Consider the following 20,359-nt stretch of genomic DNA (forward strand, 5'->3'; position numbering starts at 1 on the left):
CCCAGCGTCCCTGTCACCAGGTCAACAGCCTGCAGGAGTCAGGACTGTGGCTCCATCAGCTCTGTGCAACCCCCCCGGGGGTCCCCTCTCCCTGGGCTTAGGGGCTTTGGCCCTGCTGCCTCCTGGAACCGCCCTCGGGGCCACCAGCCCCCGGCTCTGCCCCTCGCTCCGTATCCAGGGAGCGATGCCCCCCCATTGCCTGCAGTGATGGCGGCCGGCACCCCAGGCAGGTTTGTCGTACGTCTGGGCACGGCCCAGGCAGCTCCCCAGGGCTCAGGCCAGGCCAGTCGCACCATGGCCCCGGGGTCTGGCCCAGTCCATGGGGCTCCGGCTGCTCCTTGCCCCCAGCCCATCAGTCCTCCACCGACCACTGTATGACTGCCTGACCCCCCCCCCCTCCTGATACCACTGCCCCAGCAGCCCCCCCCCCCCCCTTAGGCTTCTCACCTGGGCCTTCTCTTCGCCCTCTGGCTGGCCAGAGCCCCATGGGCCATGTTGCAAAGTGTCCAGGCTGCTGGGCTGGTCACACCTGGCCCTCTGCAACACAAACACCTCAGTAAACATGCAGCATGCTGGGGAAACTGAGGCACGCACCACACTCACACCAGGCATCAAGAAAATCCCCCTTTCTCTCGCACAGCCTCTGTGCAGCCCCCCAGATCTGACTATCTAGTGGATCTCTGTGCATTGACCGGGTGCAAGGGGGAAATGGACAGCGGGGGTGCACGGATTGAGGGTACATAGGGTTCATGGATTATGGGGGTGCACAGATTGCAGGAGTACATAGGGTTCCATGGATTGCGGAGGTACATGGGGGTTCGGGGATTGCGGGGGTGCGCGGCAAGACAGCCCCATAGGGCGGCTCTAGGGGCTGCTCCCTACAACCCAGACTCCCACCCACGTGGCGCACCAAAGCCAAGGGCGGAAAGCGCCTGATCTGGCTTCCAATCACAGCCTCTCTGCTCTTCGCACGGACCAATCAGCGGCCAGGACAGGAACCGCGCATTTCAACGCTCTGACCGAGAAAGCTGCCCTGGGTTGCAAAAGTACCGAGGGGAGGCGGGACGTTCTCTCATGCACCAATAGGAGAACGGAGAGATGTGATAGGCAGGTGGGTCCGCCAATCGAAACGCGTGTATCTCGACACAGCTGGTTCCTCGTCGCCCACCAGCAGGGACCCAGGTTCGGATCCGCCTGGCCTGGGGGGCGGGGCTGGGTCTGGGCGGGGGGGCTGGATGTGGGGCAATCACGTGCCTCCGCCCGCCCCTTGGGGGGAAGGCGCGCGGGAGGAGCTAGGGGGGTTATTCCCTTTGTGATTTCTACTGTCCTGCAGTAACCCCGTCTGCGTGCCTCAGTTTCCCTGGGCATTTCCCACGGAGAGGCTGGCAGCTGCGCGAGGCGCTGCCCTTGCTAACCTGAGCCGGGAGGGGGGCGACCAGGTGCCGCCTTCTCCCCGGGAAGCCCCACAAAAGCCGAGCCTGGGGACCCAGCTGCTGGGTGTGTGGGTTAGTCTGGCCTGGTTTGGGGGGCTGGGCCCCGGGCCCCCTCCCCAGCTGGGCTGTACTGGCTGCTCCTGCTTCCTGTGCTGACAAGTCTGCTGTGCGCTGTGTCCCTGTCGCCTCGTAAACCTTCAGTTCTCCCTGCCTGCCGGGAGTTGCATCTCCCTGCGGCTGGGGGGGCCGGGCCTGGTGACTCCCCACCTCTCAGTGACAGGGTAGTGAGTCTGTGTGTGCTGCCCCCGCCCCCGCATCATTCTCACACCTCCCACTGGCCCGAAACTGGCCCCGCACCCCCCCGACCTTGCCCCCTTCCTGCAACCAACCTCCCTCAGACCCTGCACCCACCCCCCCTCCTAGACCTTGCACTCCTCCTGCACAGAGCTCCCTCCTTCACCCAAATCTCCCTCCCAATCAGTGGGGGGAAGTGACACGGGGGGGGGGGGGGGGCTGGCCCAGATCCCACTATAAGGCAGAGCAGAAGCGACGCCCGCAGTTTGCCGCTGGTCCTGACATGGCCCCTCTGCTCCTGCTCCTCTGGCTGGGCTCAGGTAAGCAGGTCACCAGGCGCATCCCCGGCACAGCCCTGGGGGTCTCCCTGGCTCCTCCCCAGAGCCAGCACTCCAGAGCCTGCCCTGCCTGTCCCCCCCAGGGGGTGTATGACGCTCACCCAATGTCAGGGTGCAGCCGATCGCAGCACAATGCCCTGGGCAGGCTCCAGCTCTTATGGAGCACCAGGCACGCTGGCAAAGCCAAGCCCAGACTCGGCTCCACCCCGTTCACCCAGGGCCAGTGGGGCTGGGCACAGGAAAACTGGGTTTAATTCTGGTCCACACCCTGTTGGACTATTCACCTGGTTCCTATTTCCTCAGTTTCTCAGCCAGGGTCTGGGGGCGCCCGGCCCGACGGGCCCTGATCTCGGGGGGGGTCTGGAGGCGCCCGGTCCGACGGGCCCTGATCTCGGGGGGGGTCTGGGGGCTCCTGGCCCGACGGGCCCTGATCTCGGGGAGTCTGGGGGCGCCCGGCCCAACGGGCCCAGATCTCCAGCCCCATGCTGCTCTGCCCTTCCCTCTGCAGGGCTCTGTGCCCAGGAGCTGGTGCCCAGGCAGTGCTTGCTGGGCCCTGAGGTCCTGTGCAGGGATCCAGGCCTAGCGGCTCAGTGCGGATGGCAGCAGAAGTGCAAGTTCCTGGAGCAGCACAAGCCCCAGGTGAGCAGTGGGGGGGGCTTGTGACCTTTGCTCTTGAGCCTGTCCCGGCTCCATAGGGGCTGGGTCAGTGGGGCTCAAGGCTGGAAGGTTGAGGGGAGTGCATGAGGGGCAGGGGGCTCAGGGCTGGGAGGCTGAGCGGTTCGTGGGGAGCAGGGGGCTCAGGGCTGGGAGGCTGAGGGGTCCGTAGGGGGCAGGGGGCTCAGGGCTGGGAGGCTGAGGGGTCCGTAGGGGGCAGGGGGCTCAGGGCTGGGAGGCTGAGGGGTCCGTAGGGGGCAGGGGGCTCAGGGCTGGGAGGCTGAGGGGTCCGTAGGGGGCAGGGGGCTCAGGGCTGGGAGGCTGAGGGGTCCGTAGGGGGCAGGGGGCTCAGGGCTGGGAGGCTGAGGGGTCCGTAGGGGGCAGGGGGCTCAGGGCTGGGAGGCTGAGCGGTTCGTAGGGGGCAGGGGGCTCACGGCTGGGAGGCTGAGGGGTCCGTAGGGGGCAGGGGGCTCAGGGCTGGGAGGCTGAGGGGTCCGTAGGGGGCAGGGGGCTCAGAGCTGGGAGGCTGAGGGGACAGTAGGGAGCAGGGGGCTCAGGGCTGGGGGGCTGAGGGTTCCGTAGGGGCATGGGGCTCAGGGCTGGGGGGCTGTGTGGTTCGTAGGGGGCAGGGGGCTCAGGGCTGGGGGGCTGAGTGGTTCGTAGGGGGCAGGGGGCTCAGGGCTCGGAGGCTGAGGGGTCCATAGGGGGCAGGGGGCTCAGGGCTGGAAGGCTGAGGGGTCCGTAGGGGGCAGGGGGCTCAGGGCTGGGAGGCTGAGGGGTCCGTAGGGGGCAGGGGGCTCAGGGCTGGGAGGCTGAGGGGTCCGTAGGGGGCAGGGGGCTCAGGGCTGGGAGGCTGAGGGGTCCGTAGGGGGCAGGGGGCTCAGGGCTGGGGGGCTGAGTGGTTCGTAGGGGGCAGGGGGCTCAGGGCTCGGAGGCTGAGGGGTCCATAGGGGGCAGGGGGCTCAGGGCTGGAAGGCTGAGGGGTCCGTGGGGACGTGGCTGCTCCAGAGGTGACCCTGGCTTGTGCATGGCTCAGCAGGGCTGGCGCAGCCGGGTGGACGCCCCTGCCTTCCAGTGTTCCCTCTGCACCAAAATCATGAGGACACTGGAGTCCCTGGTTGGTGACAAGCGTGACAAGGTGAGGGGGGCTCAGGTAGGGCCATGGGGAGCCCCAGGACAGAGCCCCAGGTTCCTGGGGGGGTCTCCCTGTGTGTGACGGCGCGTCGGGGAGCCCCCATCTGCACCCAGATGTGACTGTCGGGCTGTAGAGTAGAAGGTTGTTTGCTGCTCAGGGTCAGAGCACAGTGCAGGGTCCAGGTTGACACAGGAGCCGCCATGGCCAGGGAGCTGGTCAGGCTGGGCGGAGGGAAGCACGAAGGGAGCAGTTTAAGTCCAGGACAAGGGGGTTCAGGGGCCTGTGAACCCCTCCCCCCAAGAGGTCTAAGGCTCTGCTCTGGCTCCCATGGCAACATCACCCCTCTCTGCCACGCAGCTCCAGCCCGTGTGGGGTGGGGGGCAGCAGACAGGCTTCCTGTGCTTACCAGTCTGCTGTGCGCTGTGTCCCTGTCGCCTCGTAAACCTTCAGTTCTCCCTGCCTGCCGGGAGTTGCATCTCCCTGCGGCTGGGGGGGCCGGGCCTGGTGACTCCCCCACCTCTCAGTGACAGGGTAGGGAGTCTGTGTGTGCTGCCCCCGCCCCCGCATCATCCTCACAGCTCCCACTGGCCAGAAACTGGCCCTGCACCCCCCCGACCTTGCCCCCCTCCTGCACCCAACCCCCCCGACCTTACACCCCTCCTGCATCCCCCCGACCTTGCACCCAACCCCCCCCAGATCCTGCACCCAACCCCCCCCGACATTGCCCACTCCTGCATCCAACCTCCCCCCCCAGATCCTGCACCCAACCCCCCCCGACATTGCCCACTCCTGCATCCAACCTCCCCCCCAGACCCTGCACCCAACCCCACTCCCTGATCCATATAGCAGAAAAGTGCGGCCTGGGAGCATGTACACTCCAGGGGCCATATGGGACCGGAGTGTCTGTTTCCCCAGCGGACTGGGCTTTGCTGCGCTCCCACAGCCCATGGGCCGTGTGCGGGACTGACACGGGACATTTCTGGGGTGTCGCTGAGAGGGTCAAATTGGCGAATTGCTTGGAGACCGGGCTGCTCCCAGCCTGAGCCGGGGGTCCCCCACGGCGAGGCACCAAACAGTCCCACAGAGCGCGTGGCCAGCAAGAAGTTCTCCAAACACCTCAGCATTCCCTGTGCCCCCCCAGCCCCACCTACACAGGGGAGAGATCCCCCACCTCCCCTCAGGTACCCCAGTGTTCCCTGTGCCCCCCCACCTACACAGGGGAGAGATCCCCCACCTCCCCTCAGGTACCCCAGTGTTCCCTGTGCCCCCCTACCTACACAGGGGAGAGATCCCCCACCTCCCCTCAGGTACCCCAGTGCTCCCTGTGCCCCCCCACCTACACAGGGGAGAGATCCCCCACCTCCCCTCAGGTACCCCAGTGTTCCCTGTGCCCCCCCACCTACACAGGGGAGAGATCCCCCACCTCCCCTCAGGTACCCCAGTGTTCCCTGTGCCCCCCCAGCCCCACCTACACAGGGGAGAGATCCCCCACCTCCCCTCAGGTACCCCAGTGTTCCCTGTGCCCCCCAGCCCCACCTACACAGGGGAGAGATCCCCCACCTCCCCTCAGGTACCCCAGTGTTCCCTGTGCCCCCCCAGCCCCACCTACACAGGGGAGAGATCCCCCACCTCCCCTCAGGTACCCCAGTGTTCCCTGTGCCCCCCAGCCCCACCTACACAGGGGAGAGATCCCCCACCTCCCCTCAGGTACCCCAGTGCTCCCTGTGCCCCCCCACCTACACAGGGGAGAGATCCCCCACCTCCCCTCAGGTACCCCAGTGCTCCCTGTGCCCCCCCACCTACACAGGGGAGAGATCCCCCACCTCCCCTCAGGTACCCCAGTGTTCCCTGTGCCCCCCCACCTACACAGGGGAGAGATCCCCCACCTCCCCTCAGGTACCCCAGTGTTCCCTGTGCCCCCCAGCCCCACCTACACAGGGGAGAGATCCCCCACCTCCCCTCAGGTACCCCAGTGCTCCCTGTGCCCCCCCACCTACACAGGGGAGAGATCCCCCACCTCCCCTCAGGTACCCCAGTGCTCCCTGTGCCCCCCCACCTACACAGGGGAGAGATCCCCCACCTCCCCTCAGGTATCCCAGTGTTCCCTGTGCCCCCCCACCTACACAGGGGAGAGATCCCCCACCTCCCCTCAGGTACCCCAGTGCTCCCTGTGCCCCCCCACCTACACAGGGGAGAGATCCCCCACCTCCCCTCAGGTACCCCAGTGTTCCCTGTGCCCCCCCCCCTACACAGGGGAGAGATCCCCCACCTCCCCTCAGGTACCCCAGTGTTCCCTGTGCCCCCCCCACCTACACAGTGGAGAGATCCCCCACCTCCCCTCAGGTACCCCAGTGTTCCCTGTGCCCCCCCAGCCCCACCTACACAGGGGAGAGATCCCCCACCTCCCCTCAGGTACCCCAGTGTTCCCTGTGCCCCCCCAGCCCCACCTACACAGGGGAGAGATCCCCCACCTCCCCTCAGGTACCCCAGTGTTCCCTGTGCCCCCCCCCACCTACACAGGGGAGAGATCCCCCACCTCCCCTCAGGTACCCCAGTGTTCCCTGTGCCCCCCCACCTACACAGGGGAGAGATCCCCCACCTCCCCTCAGGTACCCCAGTGCTCCCTGTGCCCCCCAGCCCCACCTACACAGGGGAGAGATCCCCCACCTCCCCTCAGGTACCCCAGTGTTCCCTGTGCCCCCCCACCTACACAGGGGAGAGATCCCCCACCTCCCCTCAGGTACCCCAGTGCTCCCTGTGCCCCCCAGCCCCACCTACACAGGGGAGAGATCCCCCACCTCCCCTCAGGTACCCCAGTGTTCCCTGTGCCCCCCCAGCCCCACCTACACAGGGGAGAGGTTATAACCCATTGTCATGGCTCGCAGGTCGTGCCTGGGCCCCCCGGCCCCCACGTCAGTCTCCCCTGCAGCCGGCTGAGTCCTGCCTGCTCCACTCTCAGCCCCCAACACAGCCCCCGTCTCCCAGCAGAGCCCCCAACACCCCAGCCACAGCCCCTCCCCCACCAGTGTCTTCTCCCCAGGTAACAGGGTCGCCTGGGCCCCTCTTCTCCGCCCCTCTCCCCGTCCAATCTTCTTCCCTCGCTGGGACCTGCTGGGCCGGGTGCCGGGGTCCCCTCTGCAGCCCCTTGTCTGGCCTCTGGCTGGACCGGCCGTGTCCTCTGAGCAGGGCCGGGGGCACCAGACGCCTCGACTCCACTTCTGGGCCGTTCCCTGCAACGACAAACTCCCCCCCCCGTCACTGAGCGCCCCCTATATGCAACACCCCCCTTTGAGCCCCAGAACTCCCCACTTCCTCACACCCATCTCACCAGCCCCAGTCCTAGGTCAATTTCCCCTCAGATCTCGCCCAACAGCGCCTGCGGGGCCCATCCTCAGTGGTCCCCAACCTTTCAGGGCTGCCGGGCGCCCGGGGGCGGGGCCACTCACGCGCCGCGTGCCCAGGGGTGGGGCCGTTCATGTGCCGCGCGCGCGGGGCCGGCACCGTGCATGCGCCGCACACCGGGGGCGGGGCCGGCCCAGATCATTCGGCGGGCGCACATAAATGCTCCAGCGGGCGCCACGTTGGGGACCACTGCTTAGACTGACCCCAGGGGTTTAGAGATGGATGAGAGAACGTCGCCGTGTTCTCGGTGCGGGCGGTAGCAGAGCTGGCGGAACAAGCTGCTGGCTCAGGCCAGGCCCTGGAACACCTCCGCTGTTAGGAAGGGTCCATGGGCCTTTCAGGCTCAGTCCTTAGCAGACCCTCCCGAGGGGGTGAGCTGGACTGCAGACCCCGGCCCTGGGGAGGAATCCGCTGTTCTCGCTGGGTGAGTGTGTCCCAACGTGGAGTTTGTCACATGAGCAGGTCACCTCCCGGAAGTGGGTTTTGCCCCCAAACCCTCCTGACCGTGTAGATTGTGCTTGGGCTCGGAGGTGCCACTGGCTGGTTTAACGTTACAGACACACACGGCTCCCCTGGGACTCGCTCCTCGGGAGGCAGCGGCCACGGCTCCCACGCCGGCCGGGCGGCCACAGAGGCGCTCGTCAGAGGTGGACTGACCCCTCGCACGGCCCAGTGCCCCAGTCACGCCGCGAGCCTGGCCCAGCCTCCTGCTGGCGATTCCAGAACCACGTCCCAAACTGCTCCATGACGTGAGCCGTGTGAACAGACCGGCCAGCCCGCTGCTTTCCAGAGCCCTCTCACTCGGCCTCCTCGAACCAGCCCTGAGGGTTGGTCCTCTCCGGGCGTGTGTGCACTAGGGCGTCGGTGTGAAACCCTCGGCAGCCTGGACTCAGCCTGTTATTTCGAAATCGCTCCCTCGGGCAGACGCGCCCTGGCAAGCCAGTAACCTCGCAGCAGGGCTGGGGCGCGCCGGCTGTTCCTGCTCGCCAGGCGCATCAAGCAGCCCTTTGTCCCGGGGGCACTGCGCGGAAGGAGGATCGCAGCCTCTGTCCCGATGCCCAGAGTCCTTACCCCTCCCCCACAACTCACCCCCCTCCAGCCTGGGGTGTTCCCATAACCTCCCCCCGGCTCCGAGCTCGGCCCTCGGCTATAGCGCTGTGGGCAGCAGTCCGGCCTGGGCAGGGCGAGTGAAGCCGGAGGAAGGGGCCCTGCGTGGGCCCGTCAGTGCTCTGCAGGCAGGGCACAGGCAGCAGAGGGGAACCCGGCGCTGGTGGCACACGGGAGCGGTTGGTCTGATCTTACCCCGAGGGCTGCGTGGCCCCCCCTGCCCGTCGGATCTGTAGGAAGTGGTGGGAGGGGAGGAGAGGTTCCCAGAAGTGAAGCAGAAACTGGCCCACAGCCCTAAGGGTGAACCGCCCCCACCCCCTTCTGTCACCGCAGCTTGATCCGTTGCTGGCCTGGCCTGAGCTGAGCTGCACAGTCGTACTGCTAAGGGCTAGAAACCCTCATGCTTCAGGGCAAGAGTTGCCACTAGCTGCTGGGGTCCGGAATGCCCTTTGCCCATAGTGCCCAAGGACAGAGGGGACCACTGTGACCATCCCGTCTGACCTTCTGTGGCCCAGCCTCTCCTTCCGCCCCCTGCCCCCCGCTAGCAGAAGCATGTATCTCCAACAGCTGTGCCTGAGCCAGCCCTGGAGCCAGCCAAGGGTCCCTAGTCTAGTCTTTTCCATCCATGTGCGGAATAATTTGTATGCACGGTGAGGCATGTTGAATGTGCACCACCACACCTCGCCCTGGGCGCTCTGCTGGTCGGCACTGGCCTCTCTCCTAAGCAGGGACGTTACATTGAATCGAAGAGTCGATGTAATTTGCATCGACTCGTCCATCAGTCGCAGGGCGTCCGCCTTTGCCGTGTAACCTCCCCAGGGCTGCTGCCGCTCTCTGAAGGCGGAAGCGCTGGGGGGGGAGGGCGGGGGGTCCCTAGCTGACACTGAGTGCCACACGGAGCAGCCTAGGCCAGCTGGTGTTTCAAAGCGGCGCCGCGGGGAGCCCAGGGTCTGGCCCCAGGCTCCAGGCGTCGCTGCTGTTTTGAAACACCCCGTCCCCCCCATTGCTGCCTCTTTCCGATGGAAGCAGCGGGTGGGGGGGGGACCGGCTGCCCGGCCTGTCGACTGTCTACACGCATTTGCCTAGCGGCTAGTCGACTAGGCCACATCCCGACTCCTGCGCGGCCGCCCAAGCCAGGGAGCCCCGCTCACGGGGGGGCAGTGCCTCTGAGCCTGGCTGCTCCTGGGTCAGCCCGGGGTGCACAATGCCGCTCCACCCCCATCCGCCCAGCTCCGGCACTCTGGCGCCGTGCCAAGGGCTCTGGCTCCTGCCCTGCCGCTGCCCCGCCCCCAGCTCCTGCGCCCACCGAGGACCTGGAGCCCCACGATGCCTGCACCTCCAGCGGCACGTGCCGGAGCAAGGGCCAGCCGGGGGAGCCCTGAGCTGGCTCAGTGGACGCCTGGGGGGGCACCCCTATTGCCAAGGGAGGGGGAGCTGTGGGGTCACCCGGCCCCGGCCAGCTACTTCCCTGTGGCTGGGCTGCTCCCCTCAGCTGTCCCCCCTGGCCCTCAGCCCCCCCCACTCTACCCCCCTCAGTCTGCCCCCCCGCCCCCGCAGGGCCAGGCTGGGCGGTCCCTGCAGAAAATGCCAGGCCCACGCTCCAGGCTTGACGCCCGCCTCATGGTCTGGCTCTGCCCTGCAGCCTCAGGAGAGGCTCCCGGGAGACCCAGCTGGACCAGACATGGGGGGGGGAGCTGCACCCACCTGGCTCCATCTCCCCAGGCCCACCACAGCTAAGTCCCCCCCAGGAGCAGGCAGCCAGCAGGGGGCAGGGCAGGGGGTCTGTGCACCTGGCCCCGGGGACACCAGCCCCAGCCCCGCTCCCGCCCTGGCAGTGCACCCTGTGTTTGTCCATCCTGGGCGCCTGGCAGCGCCCCCCCCCTGCCCCGCTGGTCGCTGCCCACCAGCCCCTGCCGGTTCTTTCCCAGCCCCGCCCTGCGCCACGAAGGGCCCTCGGCCGTGCCCGCAAACCGCCCCCGCGACGGGCAGCGCCGCCCGCATCAAAGGAGCCGCCCTCGGAAGCAATTTCACAAGAGCAGCAGGTGTGGGAGTTGGCACAGTGCCCCCCCCCAGGAATGTGCCACCCGCCCCCCCCACCTCAGGGGCTCCGGGGTTGGGAAGCTGAGGGGGCTCAGCTCGGCCGCCCCAGAGCAGCCCCTGTTCCGGGCCCTCCCACGGGGCCATGTGGGGCCAGGGCTCAGCTCAGCCCAGCCAGCCATAGCCAGGGGTGGGGGCCTCAGCCCCTTTCCCCCCCACTAGCTTGTGCACCCGGCTCCCACCCCCTGGCTCCCACCCCCTAGTGGCTGGCCCTTGTCAGTGCACGGCCCGCCGCTTGCTGTGCCGAGGGGCTTGCTCCCCAGGTCCGAGCCGGGGGGCCCTCAGGGCAGGCTTGGCCAACGGCTGAGCAAAGATCTCCCCACCCTCGGACCCCTAGTGCCACGTGAGCTGGTCTCCCGCCCCCGTGCCAGAGCCCAGCCTCCTGGGGCCCACCAGTGCCAGCAGGGGCCGTGCGGGGGCACCTGGGCCAGCTCACGGGGTGCAGGGCTGGACGCGTCCAGTGGGGCAGGGAGACCAGCCCCCCTCACCCAGGGAGCCCCGAGGAGAGGGCAGCATCTCCGGGGTGGGGGCGAATAGTCCGGGGGGGCTGACCCAAGGCCCCAGAGATTGGCCAGGCTCTTGAGAAGGGGGCACCCCCCGTGCCCCTGCCCCGCCGATGACGCAGACCTCGGCAGCCCCCGCCCCCGCCAGGCTCACCCACCCCCCCCCCCGGAATGGCGCTGCCTTGGCGCCCGGCTTCTCGCGAAAGCTTGGGGGCCATGCGCCCCCCCCGCGAGCACGGGCAATAACTGTGGGGGTGGGGGAGGTGCTGCCAGGAACTGGCCGAGGGCCCTTGTGCGGCAGGGAGAGGCCAAAGCCAACAGCCCAGCACTTGACGCGCGGCGCCAGGCCCGGGCCAGTGTCAACACGCCAGGGCGGGGGGAGCAGCCGGAGCCCAGAACCCCCTGGCACCAGCCCGCCCTGCCCCAATGCAAGGGGGGCACATGCCCGGGGCCAGGACGGAGTCCCGGGGCACAGCCCTGCCCGGGATATGTGGGCGCAGGAGACAGGCCTGGCAGCCGGGGCCGAGCAAGAACAGTGTCGGGGGGGGCGGGATTTGCACCTGCCACAAAGTGACGCCATTGCAGCCTCCCCCTCTCCCCTGCAAGCAGCACCCAGCCTGGAGCAGGGGCTGCGGGTCGAGGGGGGGCAGGGCAGGGGGGCAGGGCTGGGCCGGCAGGGGCTGTGGATCCAGGGTGAGGGACACCAGCAGGCCTGAGGGGCAGGGCAGGGCTGGGCCGGCAGGGGCTGTGGGTCGAGGGGGGGCAGGGCTGGCAGGGGCTGTGGGTCGAGGGGGGGCAGGGCTGGGCTGGCAGGGGCTGTGGATCCAGGGTGAGGGGCACCAGCAGGCCTGGGGGGCAGGGCAGGGCTGGGCCGGCAGGGGCTGTGGGTCGAGGGGGGGCAGGGCTGGCAGGGGCTGCGGGTCGAGGGGGGGCAGGGCAGGGGGGCAGGGCTGGGCCGGCAGGGGCTGTGGATCCAGGGTGAGGGGCACCAGCAGGCCTGGGGGGCAGGGCAGGGCTGGGCCGGCAGGGGCTGTGGGTCGAGGGGGGGCAGGGCTGGCAGGGGCTGTGGGTCGAGGGGGGCAGGGCTGGGCTGGCAGGGGGTTGGGAGGGAGGGGCACCGGGGCTGGAGCTTAGCCAGGTACTTTTCCCTCGCAACCCTCACTTCCCTGGGTTTACCCCAAGCTAACCCCGCCCCCCACCCCGCAGGGCGAGCTCCAGTCCCATTGGCCGGGCTGGCCCCCCGAGCCCAGCAGGGCTATAAAAGGGGCGCGGGGCACGGGGGCTCCAACGCTTGCGCTCAGCATGGCCAGGTGCCAGCTGCTTCTGCTCGCCCTGCTCTGCGGGGGCTCAGGTAGGGGCGGCTTCGGGCTGGGCTGGACCCGGATGCAGGGGCCACAAGGGAGGAGGCGTTAGAGCCGGAGGGACCAGGGTGCAGGGGACAAGCCGTGAGATGGGGCCAAGCTGGGGGAGATGGGACAGGTCCCTCTGCTCGGCCCTCCAGGCAGGTTCCTCCCCAGCAGTGGGTGCATGGGGGGGGCAACAGAGGCCCTTCCACAGAGCCCTTCGCGCCCCGCAGGGGGCCAGAGCTGCCCCTTGGCCCAGGCACACGCCTGGGTCGCTGTGGGACTTCAGTGGAAACAGACCCTGGAGGGCCGACGGCAGCCCAGACATGAGAGGCCAGGGGACAGAACTAGGACTCCTGGGCTCTGCCTGGGAGGGGAGTGAAGTGCAGTGGTTAGAGCAGGAGGCTGGTTCTTTCCCTGCTCAGCTGCTAATTCCCTTTCTGGCTCTGTGCCTCAGTTTCCCCAGCTGTAAAAGGGGCTAATGCTGCGGGTGCTTTGCGGTCCTGCGGGGGGAGGACCCTCATCTGGGCTCATCTGAGTCTCTGGAGCCCGGCCCTGGGTCGGCTTTGTGGCCGGGACCCAGCCCGCTCAGCCACAGGCTGGACTCTGCCCTTCCGCCTGGATGTGCCCCCTTGCCTGCCGCATGCTTGGGAACTGGGCCGAGGCGGGGCCAGCCAACACGCCCACCAGCCGGTCTCTCCGGCACTCGGGCCGGGGCTCCGCCGGGGCCCTCGTCAGAGACACAGGCCGTGCTGGGCTCCGCGCTCACGCTCCAGGGCGCGGGGTCCGGGACTCCTACCCCTGCGCCCCGTGGCCAGGGCAGCGTGGGGCGTCCCTCCCCGGCGGCTCAGGCCAAGAGACCGGATCCAGCAGTGACGCCGAGCCTGGTGACCAATATCGGCGGGGGGAGGCGGGGGGGGGTGTCCCCACCCAACACCCCTCCCAAACCCCCAGGCCCTGGGAGGGGGACACAGGGCAGGCAGCTCCCCAGCAGCCCCCACCCCACAGAGGGAGCTTTGCCAGAGCTGCAGGGGGCCAGGGCCTGACTCCCCCAGGGCCTCGCCTCCGTCCCCCAGCCCCACACGGGCAGGGACGGCACCCAGGGTCTGCCCCCAGAGGAACTGCCAGGCCCAGGGGTCGGCCAGTATCAGAACTCGGAGGGGGGCTCCCCTCCTGCCCCCCGACGTTCCTCCCCGTGGGGTCACTCCTGGCCCCAGGACACGCAGCCCCCGCCAGTGGATTCCAGGCTGTTCGGTCCAGATAAGGCCCCGTCTCCACGGCGTGGCCGAGTGGCCGGGGGACAGACGCACAGACAGAGGGAGGGCGGCTGGAGCGGGCGCGTCTGTCCCTGGCACTAACCAGGCCCCGGTCTCTCTTCCTGCCAGGCCTGACCGGGAGCCCGCTGGCCCCCCAGGGCTGCGCCGAGGGCCCCACGTTCTGGTGCCGGAGTCTGGCGACAGCGGTGCAGTGTGGGGCGGTGCAGAGCTGTGCCCAGGCCGGCTGGAGCCAGGCTGCCAAGGCAGGTCCCGTCTGTGCCCGCGAGGTGCCCTGGTCGGGCTGAGGGGGGGGGGGGACGGGCCCCCGGACAGCTCCCTGGCCCTGGGCTGCGGCACCAGCCAGCGGCCATGCAGGTCTCCCCTCCCCGAGGTGGCAGGTCGGGGGAGCCGCAGCCACGCTCTGTGCTCTGCTGCCAGCCCTGCTCGGGTTCGCTGCCAGCGGGGGGCACGGACGTGGGAGCTGGGTGGGGCCAGGACCAGGGTCCCAGGAAGGGGGTGGCCACCGCCGGCTTTGGGGTGGGGGGCTGCAAGTAGCCAGGCCTAGGAGCCATGGCTGGGGGGCGGGGGGGCTCAGTGGGAGATGCTGGGCGGGAGATACAGACTGGTCCTGCCCCGGCAAGGGCGCGACCCGGGGGGCCTGGCCCAGCACGCTCAGCCCCACGGCCTCTCCCCGCAGGAGGACATGTGCGCCGACTGCCAGCAGATCGTCACCATCCTCACCCGCATGGCCAAGGACTCGGCCGTCAAGGTACCGGCCGCTGGGCACGGGGGGTCGGGCACCCGCCACCCCGGGCTCTGGGCCTGTCCCCCTCACCCCCCTCCCCCCGCAGGACGCCATCCAGCAGTACCTGACCCACGAGTGCGCCCTGCTGCCCCTGAGGATGCTGGTGCCGCACTGCCAGAAGGTGGTGGACACGTACTTCGCCCTCCTCATCGCCTGCCTGGAGGGCCAGATCGTAAGTGGCCAGCGCGTAGGACCCTCCCCAGAGCTGGGGGTCCCTGGCGCTGCCGGAGCTCCGGGGCCCAGCCAGTCACACCGGGGGCGCGGCGCACGGATACCGATACCGGGGCGCGGCGCTTGGGAAGTACCCAGCCCCAAGGGCTAGCAGCCTGCGTGAGCTCCTGCCACACCACTGGGCTGGCGGGGAAACTGAGGCACGGGGGCGGGACTTTCCCTGGGGTTCCTGTGGGCCCCCTGAGGTTCCTCTCCATGGGGTCACTCCTGGCTCCCAGGGCCCACAGCCAGGTCCCCCCTCCCACCACTGACCTCTGCTCTGCCCCTCAGATACCCACCTCCGTGTGCGGCCAGCTGGGCCTGTGCCCCACGGCCCTGCCGCAGGACCAGCGCCCGGAGCCCCTGGCCGGCCTGAGCCTGGACACGTGGGTCCTCCAGATGCTGCAAGGTCTCCGCTTGGACCTTCCCAACAGCCAGACGCAGGTATGGGCCCCTCCAGCCCCCTGGGCCCGATCCTGGCGCCCTGTGGCATCCCGCTACCGGTGTCAGCAGGGCTGATGTGCCGAGTTTGGGGCAGCCCCCCCCAGCCAGAGGGCCAGTGCCAGGCCTAGGGGCCCAGGCATCACCCCAGCTCCCTGGGGGCCCCGCGGCACTGCATAGCCTGGCCCCCAGCCTGACCCCCACCACCCAGCCCCACTGACAATCGCTGAGGACTGACGGGACCGGGAGCAGCAGCGGCACTGCCTGAGTCTGCGCAGAACCTGAGCTCCTTGCTGGGAGGGCAGCGGGGCAGCTACCTGGCCTGGAGCCCTTCCAGCCGTTCCGGTACCTGCCCCTCCCGCCCGGGCCCAGGCTGGACTCCCACTGCAGGACGTGCTGCACATGCACCGAGCTGGGGGCTCCGGCAGCGGGGGGAGGGGCGGTTGCCCCTTCGGGCTTGGGAAGAGACTGGGGAAGCGGACCAAGGGCATGTGCCGATAAAGGGCTGGGCCATTACCCGTGTCCCCACTAAGCGTTTCGATCCATGTGCGGAACAAGTTTTGTCATGTACCCCAAGGCATGTGCAGATGTGCACCACCAGTAGAAACAAAAGCTTCTGGCTCTGGACATTGTGGGCATTCTGCTAATCAGCTGGGCTGCATTTGACTCTCTCCTGGGAACACTGGCCATTCCCAACCTGCCATTAGTAGGGCTCAGAGTTAACACCCCTGAGCTGGAGGGAAGCAGCTTTTCCATCTCACAGCAACGGTGTCAGGCTCTCTGCAGGCCCAGGCAGACGCCTAAACAACTGTGGCAGCCAGTCAGCAGAGGCGACAGGGCTGCAGGCGGGGGACTGCCCCAGCCATGGAGCTTGTTACGAGAGCCCACCCAACCCACGTGGCCTTGGGGCCAGGCAGATCCACAGCGAGGTGGGATTGCACCGGGGAGGCCCAGAGACAGACCCAGGAGCATGGGGTTATGTAGGAGGCAGGCCAGGTTCCCCGCCCCGGGCCTGTGGCTGCCTTGAAGGGCTCCCTGGCTTAGCAGAGGGGATAAAGCTCAGGGGTTCCGGGGTTCAAGAGGTCCCAGCTGACCCCACCCCCAACCCAGCTGCACTGCCCTCTCCCCACCCCCGCCTGGCCCAGCCTGGTGCCCAGCTGCTCCCTGCTGACCCTGTTCTCTCTCCCCAAGGGACGCCCTGGCGAGGACCTGCCCTTCCCACTCCCGCTGTGCTGGATGTGCCGCTCCTTCGTCAGCCGGATCGAGGCCACTGTCCCCAAGGTGCTGCACTCCCCCAGGGCAGTGTGGGAGAGACCCCAGAGCTGGTCACTGGCCCCAGCCATGCCCGGGGGATCAGTGAAAAGAGCGAGGCAGGTCTCAGTCCGGCTGCTGCCAGCCTGCAGGGAGATGCCCAGGGCTGAGCAGGGCAGGGGGACGCTCACTCTCCCATGCAGGAGATGCCAGGGGCAAGAGCTCACGCCCTGGCTCCCCCTTGCCATCCCGTGTGACACGGCTCCAGGAGAGCCGCACCCTCCCTGGGCAGGGCACAAGGTGCCATCGGTCGCCCTCAGCGATGGGGCTGCACACGTGGCCCCAGGCAGGACGGGGCTGGCGGAACCCAGAGCGACGGGCGCTGCGGAGCCAGGCTTGGCCGGCTGAGCCGAGGAGCAGGAGGGGCTGAGAACTGGCAGAGACAGCAGCAGGGGTGTCCCCGTCGGGACAAAAGCCCCCCAGGTGGCGTGGGCGGGAATCGGGCCCCCCCATCCCACGGGAAATGCTCATCGTTCAGCCTTTGTTTTGCTCCCAAATCAGGATGAAAATCCAAGAACTTTATGAGCTGAAACGCTCCAGACACAGTTCAGCTGGAGTCAGTTCAACGTTGACACCAAACTGTGTCCGTGCCAGGTGCTGCAGGGCCTCGTGTTCCCTTGGGCCCGCTCTCTGCTGGGGTGCAACTTGCTGGTCAGACTACATCTCCCATGATGCACCACACAGCTTGGTCAGAAAGCACACCACAGTGCATCATGGGAGATGTAGTCCAAGTAGGGGAGAACTACAACTCCCATGAGGCATCACCATCAGGCAGCTGCAGTTTAACTCCATTGTTTGCAGAAACTGCATTTTCTGTTGGAAACTAATTTCAAGGGAAAATTCCGGTCAGACTTTCGCCCCCCGACTGTGAGCCTGGACCTACACTGCCAGGGAACAGGGGTTCTGCTCCGCCCGGAACTGCAGGGTCCAGGCTCAATCTGAGCCACCACCCGCTAGAGAAATGCTTGTATGGCCCAAATTGCCTCCTGCCCTAGCAGCTGGAAATGGCAGCTCTGCCTGGGGGCACAGGCCAGGGCAGTGGGGCAGACTTGAGGAGTTTAAACAATGGTATTTTAATAACAAAATATTTTTTCCAGATTTTTTTCTAAGAAAAATAACAATTTTCAATAAAACTTTCTGTGTAAAAATATTTGAGTTTTCTCAAAGCTTTTTGGTTTTTAAAAATAGGAACATTTGGGCTAAACCTTGAACTTCTTTGTTTAAACTTGTTTATTTTAAATCAGGGAATTTTTCATCAAGAAAATGAAAAAAAGGCAGGATGTTTTGGGGGAACCCCCTGTAATTTTCCACAATGTCCAGTAAAAAATAACAGGTCTATGGCAGCTGGCCAGGAGGACCTGCCCCCCCCCCCAAGGAGCCGAGAGCTGGGGGCACTGGCTCAGGCTGTCTGCCCTTCCCCCAGGAGGCCATCGCCAAATCCATGGCGCAGCTCTGCCGTCTCCTGCCGGGCACCATCGGCGGCGCGTGCCAGTGCCTGATGGAGAAATACACCGTCACCACGCTGGACCTGGTCCTGGACAAGCTGGGCCCGCGGCTGATCTGTGGGATGCTCCTCATGTGCTCCACGGGGGAGAACTACGGCTCGGGTGAGTCCCTGGCCCTGGCCTGCTGCCCCAGCGTGGGGCCGGCGCGGCACCTCGCACTGGAACCCTCTGACCCACAGTGCCCCGGCTCTAGCGCGCTGGCCCCGCTAACTAGAGCTTGGGCCCAGGGGGGTAGGTGGGGCTAGCGACGGGCAGCCCCGAAGAGCGGGTGGGCCGCACGAGGCCCTCCCTCACCTCAGGGGGCCGCAGCAGCCTGCAGCCCACTGGGGTTCCACTTGCCCCCCCCGCACCCCGCTCCCCACGCGCCTCTCACACATGGGGCCCTGGAGCCCCGCGCTGCCTGCCCCTCCCCCGCCCTCCCCGCACTTTCGGAGCGTGAGAACTGCCTGATCCGTGCTCCGTCCCCACTCCCCCCTCCCTGTCGCAGCTGCCTGGCAGCGCGCCAGCTCTGGGGGGGAGGGGGAGCAGTGGGGACGTCAAGGCCGCAGGTGGCTCGAGGGCTGCAGGTTGCCCACCACTGGCGCAGACGTATTGTAGACATCAGGGCGAGGTGGCCCTTTAAGGGCATTTCCCAAGTCCAGAACTGAGGCATTCTGGGACTTGTAGTCTGGAGTGATACTGGAGGCGGAGCCTAGGCAGCAAGGCATGCTGGGATGGAGACAAGGCTATAAATAGGCAGCATTTTCATGCTGCCTTGACCCCAGGGGTAGGGCCAGGACAATGGGAAAGCCGTTCTGCCTGTGGCTGCTCCCTGTCCCTCTGCAGAGCCCCCTCTTGCCCGGGGCACGGAGTGCCAGGCCTGCGTGGCTCTCACCAGGCTGGCCAAGGCGATCGTGCGGGAGAACAGCACGGCGGGGGACGTGGAGGCCGCCCTGCTCGGGGCCTGCAGCGGGGCCCAGCTGGGCCGGCAGGAGGTGGGTGTCTGCTCTGGCAGTGACGAGGGGGGGCTCCCAGGTTGGCTTCTGCCCCGTGTCCCAGTTCCATGAGGGCGGGGGTCCTGGCAGGCAGGACGAGGGGGAGGGTCTACACAAGGGTCTCCCTGGCAGGGTGGGTCCCTTCCGTGCTGGTGTCTGGGGTCCCTGCCCAGCGGGATCCCCCAGGGCCTTGCCCTTTGGGGCCGGGGGCGAATTGCACCTGGCTCTCCTTGCAGGATCAGGACCGCTACAGGCAGAGGCAGCCATGCCCAGGAGCTGCATGGAGCCCACGGGGCAGGAAGGAATGGGGGGGGGGGCTCCCTGCACAGACACTAACCCACCTCCTCCGTCCTCAGTGCAAGAGCGTCATAGAGCGGCTCCAGCCCCGGCTGCTGACCTTGCTGCCGAAGGCCCGGGACCCCCGGACCACGTGCCAGGTCAGAGGAGCCGTCGAGTGACGTGGCAAAGCCACGGTCCTCCCCCTCCCGCACCCCCAGCCGGGCGGTGCCAGGCCCTGAAAGGGAAACCCTGGGGGCTCTGTGCCACTGCACCCCTCAGCCCCCCATGTCGCAGCTCAGAGGGGGCTGACGGGCCTTGCGCTTTCTGCCCCTCACACACAGGAACTGGGCGTGTGTGAGCCTGGGCCGGGCCCCGCTCCTGGAGCCGAGGGCTGCGCGCTGGGACCGGCCTATTGGTGCTCCAGCCTGGAGGCGGCCAAGCGGTGCCAGGTGAGTACGGCGCTGTGGGGCAGGCTCTGGCCCTCAGCTTCACCTCCCCCATGCCTCTGGGAGGCTCCGTCTCCCCCAGCTGCCCCCAGGTGAGGGGAGAGGGGGAAGAGACAAGCCCTGCTCCAGGTCCAGCTCATGCGCGGGGCCCCCGGCTGGCTCTACCATCTCCCTTTGTTTCTTTGCAGGCTGTGCAGCACTGCCAGGCCCACGGCTGGGCATAGCCGGAGACATGCCAGGCCACGGCTCCTCTGCCGACTTCTGCTCCCAGCCCAGCCCCCGTGGATCCCTCTCCTCCGCCTGCCGCAGCTTGCACTGGGTCTGCCCCGGAGTGCCCAGCCGCCCCCTGCCCTGCCTTGGCACCCGCTCAGCGCTGCTACCCGGCCTGCGCTCTGCCCCGGGCACACGGCTGCAGTGCTGCCGGGAGCCTCTTGTACAGCAGTCACAGCACAAACCGCTGGCTTGGCTCCCACATCAAAGGCAGCTGCTTATCCGGCTACGAGCCTCCCCACAACAGCCACAGCCGCCTCCCCCCGCCACATCAGACAGGCCGGCAGCTCTCGGAAGCTCTCTACCCAGCCCCCGCTCCCCTTGCTGTAGGGACACATGCCTGACAAATAAAGCTTTGGATTCACCCTGTGCTGGCCGGGGCGAGATCACTGCGCCGTGGGCATCGCGGTGCCACCTGCCTCTGTCCTCGCTGCCCCAATCTGGATTTAAACACCCTCCCTGCCGGCGTGGCACCCGGGGCTGTTCCTCGGGATGGGCACTGCCTCCAGCTGGGTGGTGGGGCTGAGCCCCCGCTGCCAAGGGCTCCCAAGGGTGT

General features: G+C 67.7%; 1 protein-coding gene across 5 annotated transcripts; it reads left to right on the forward strand.

Annotated features, from left to right (window-relative positions):
- Positions 1 to 1,041: 1,041 nt before the first annotated feature.
- LOC106732531 (pulmonary surfactant-associated protein B) lies at positions 1,042 to 20,142 on the forward strand. Of its 5 annotated transcripts, none has more exons than XM_075910786.1 (12): positions 1,042 to 1,182; positions 2,574 to 2,704; positions 13,692 to 13,825; positions 14,260 to 14,331; positions 14,414 to 14,539; positions 14,869 to 15,021; positions 16,210 to 16,299; positions 17,753 to 17,936; positions 18,660 to 18,808; positions 19,165 to 19,245; positions 19,429 to 19,536; positions 19,722 to 20,142. In XM_075910786.1, the coding sequence occupies exons 2-12, from the start codon at positions 2,662 to 2,664 to the stop codon at positions 19,755 to 19,757; spliced, it is 1,176 nt and encodes a 391-aa protein (XP_075766901.1). In that variant the 5' UTR covers positions 1,042 to 1,182; positions 2,574 to 2,661; the 3' UTR covers positions 19,758 to 20,142. The 5 variants fall into 5 exon arrangements, with proteins under 5 accessions (XP_075766901.1, XP_075766900.1, XP_075766902.1 ...); XM_075910785.1 differs by lacking the exon at positions 1,042 to 1,182 and adding an exon at positions 1,939 to 2,047; XM_075910787.1 differs by lacking the exons at positions 1,042 to 1,182; positions 2,574 to 2,704 and adding an exon at positions 1,994 to 2,047.
- The last annotated feature ends 217 nt before the right edge of the window (positions 20,143 to 20,359 follow it).

Source organism: Pelodiscus sinensis, chromosome 28, assembly GCF_049634645.1.
Source record: "Pelodiscus sinensis isolate JC-2024 chromosome 28, ASM4963464v1, whole genome shotgun sequence".
NCBI lineage: Eukaryota > Metazoa > Chordata > Testudines > Trionychidae > Pelodiscus > Pelodiscus sinensis.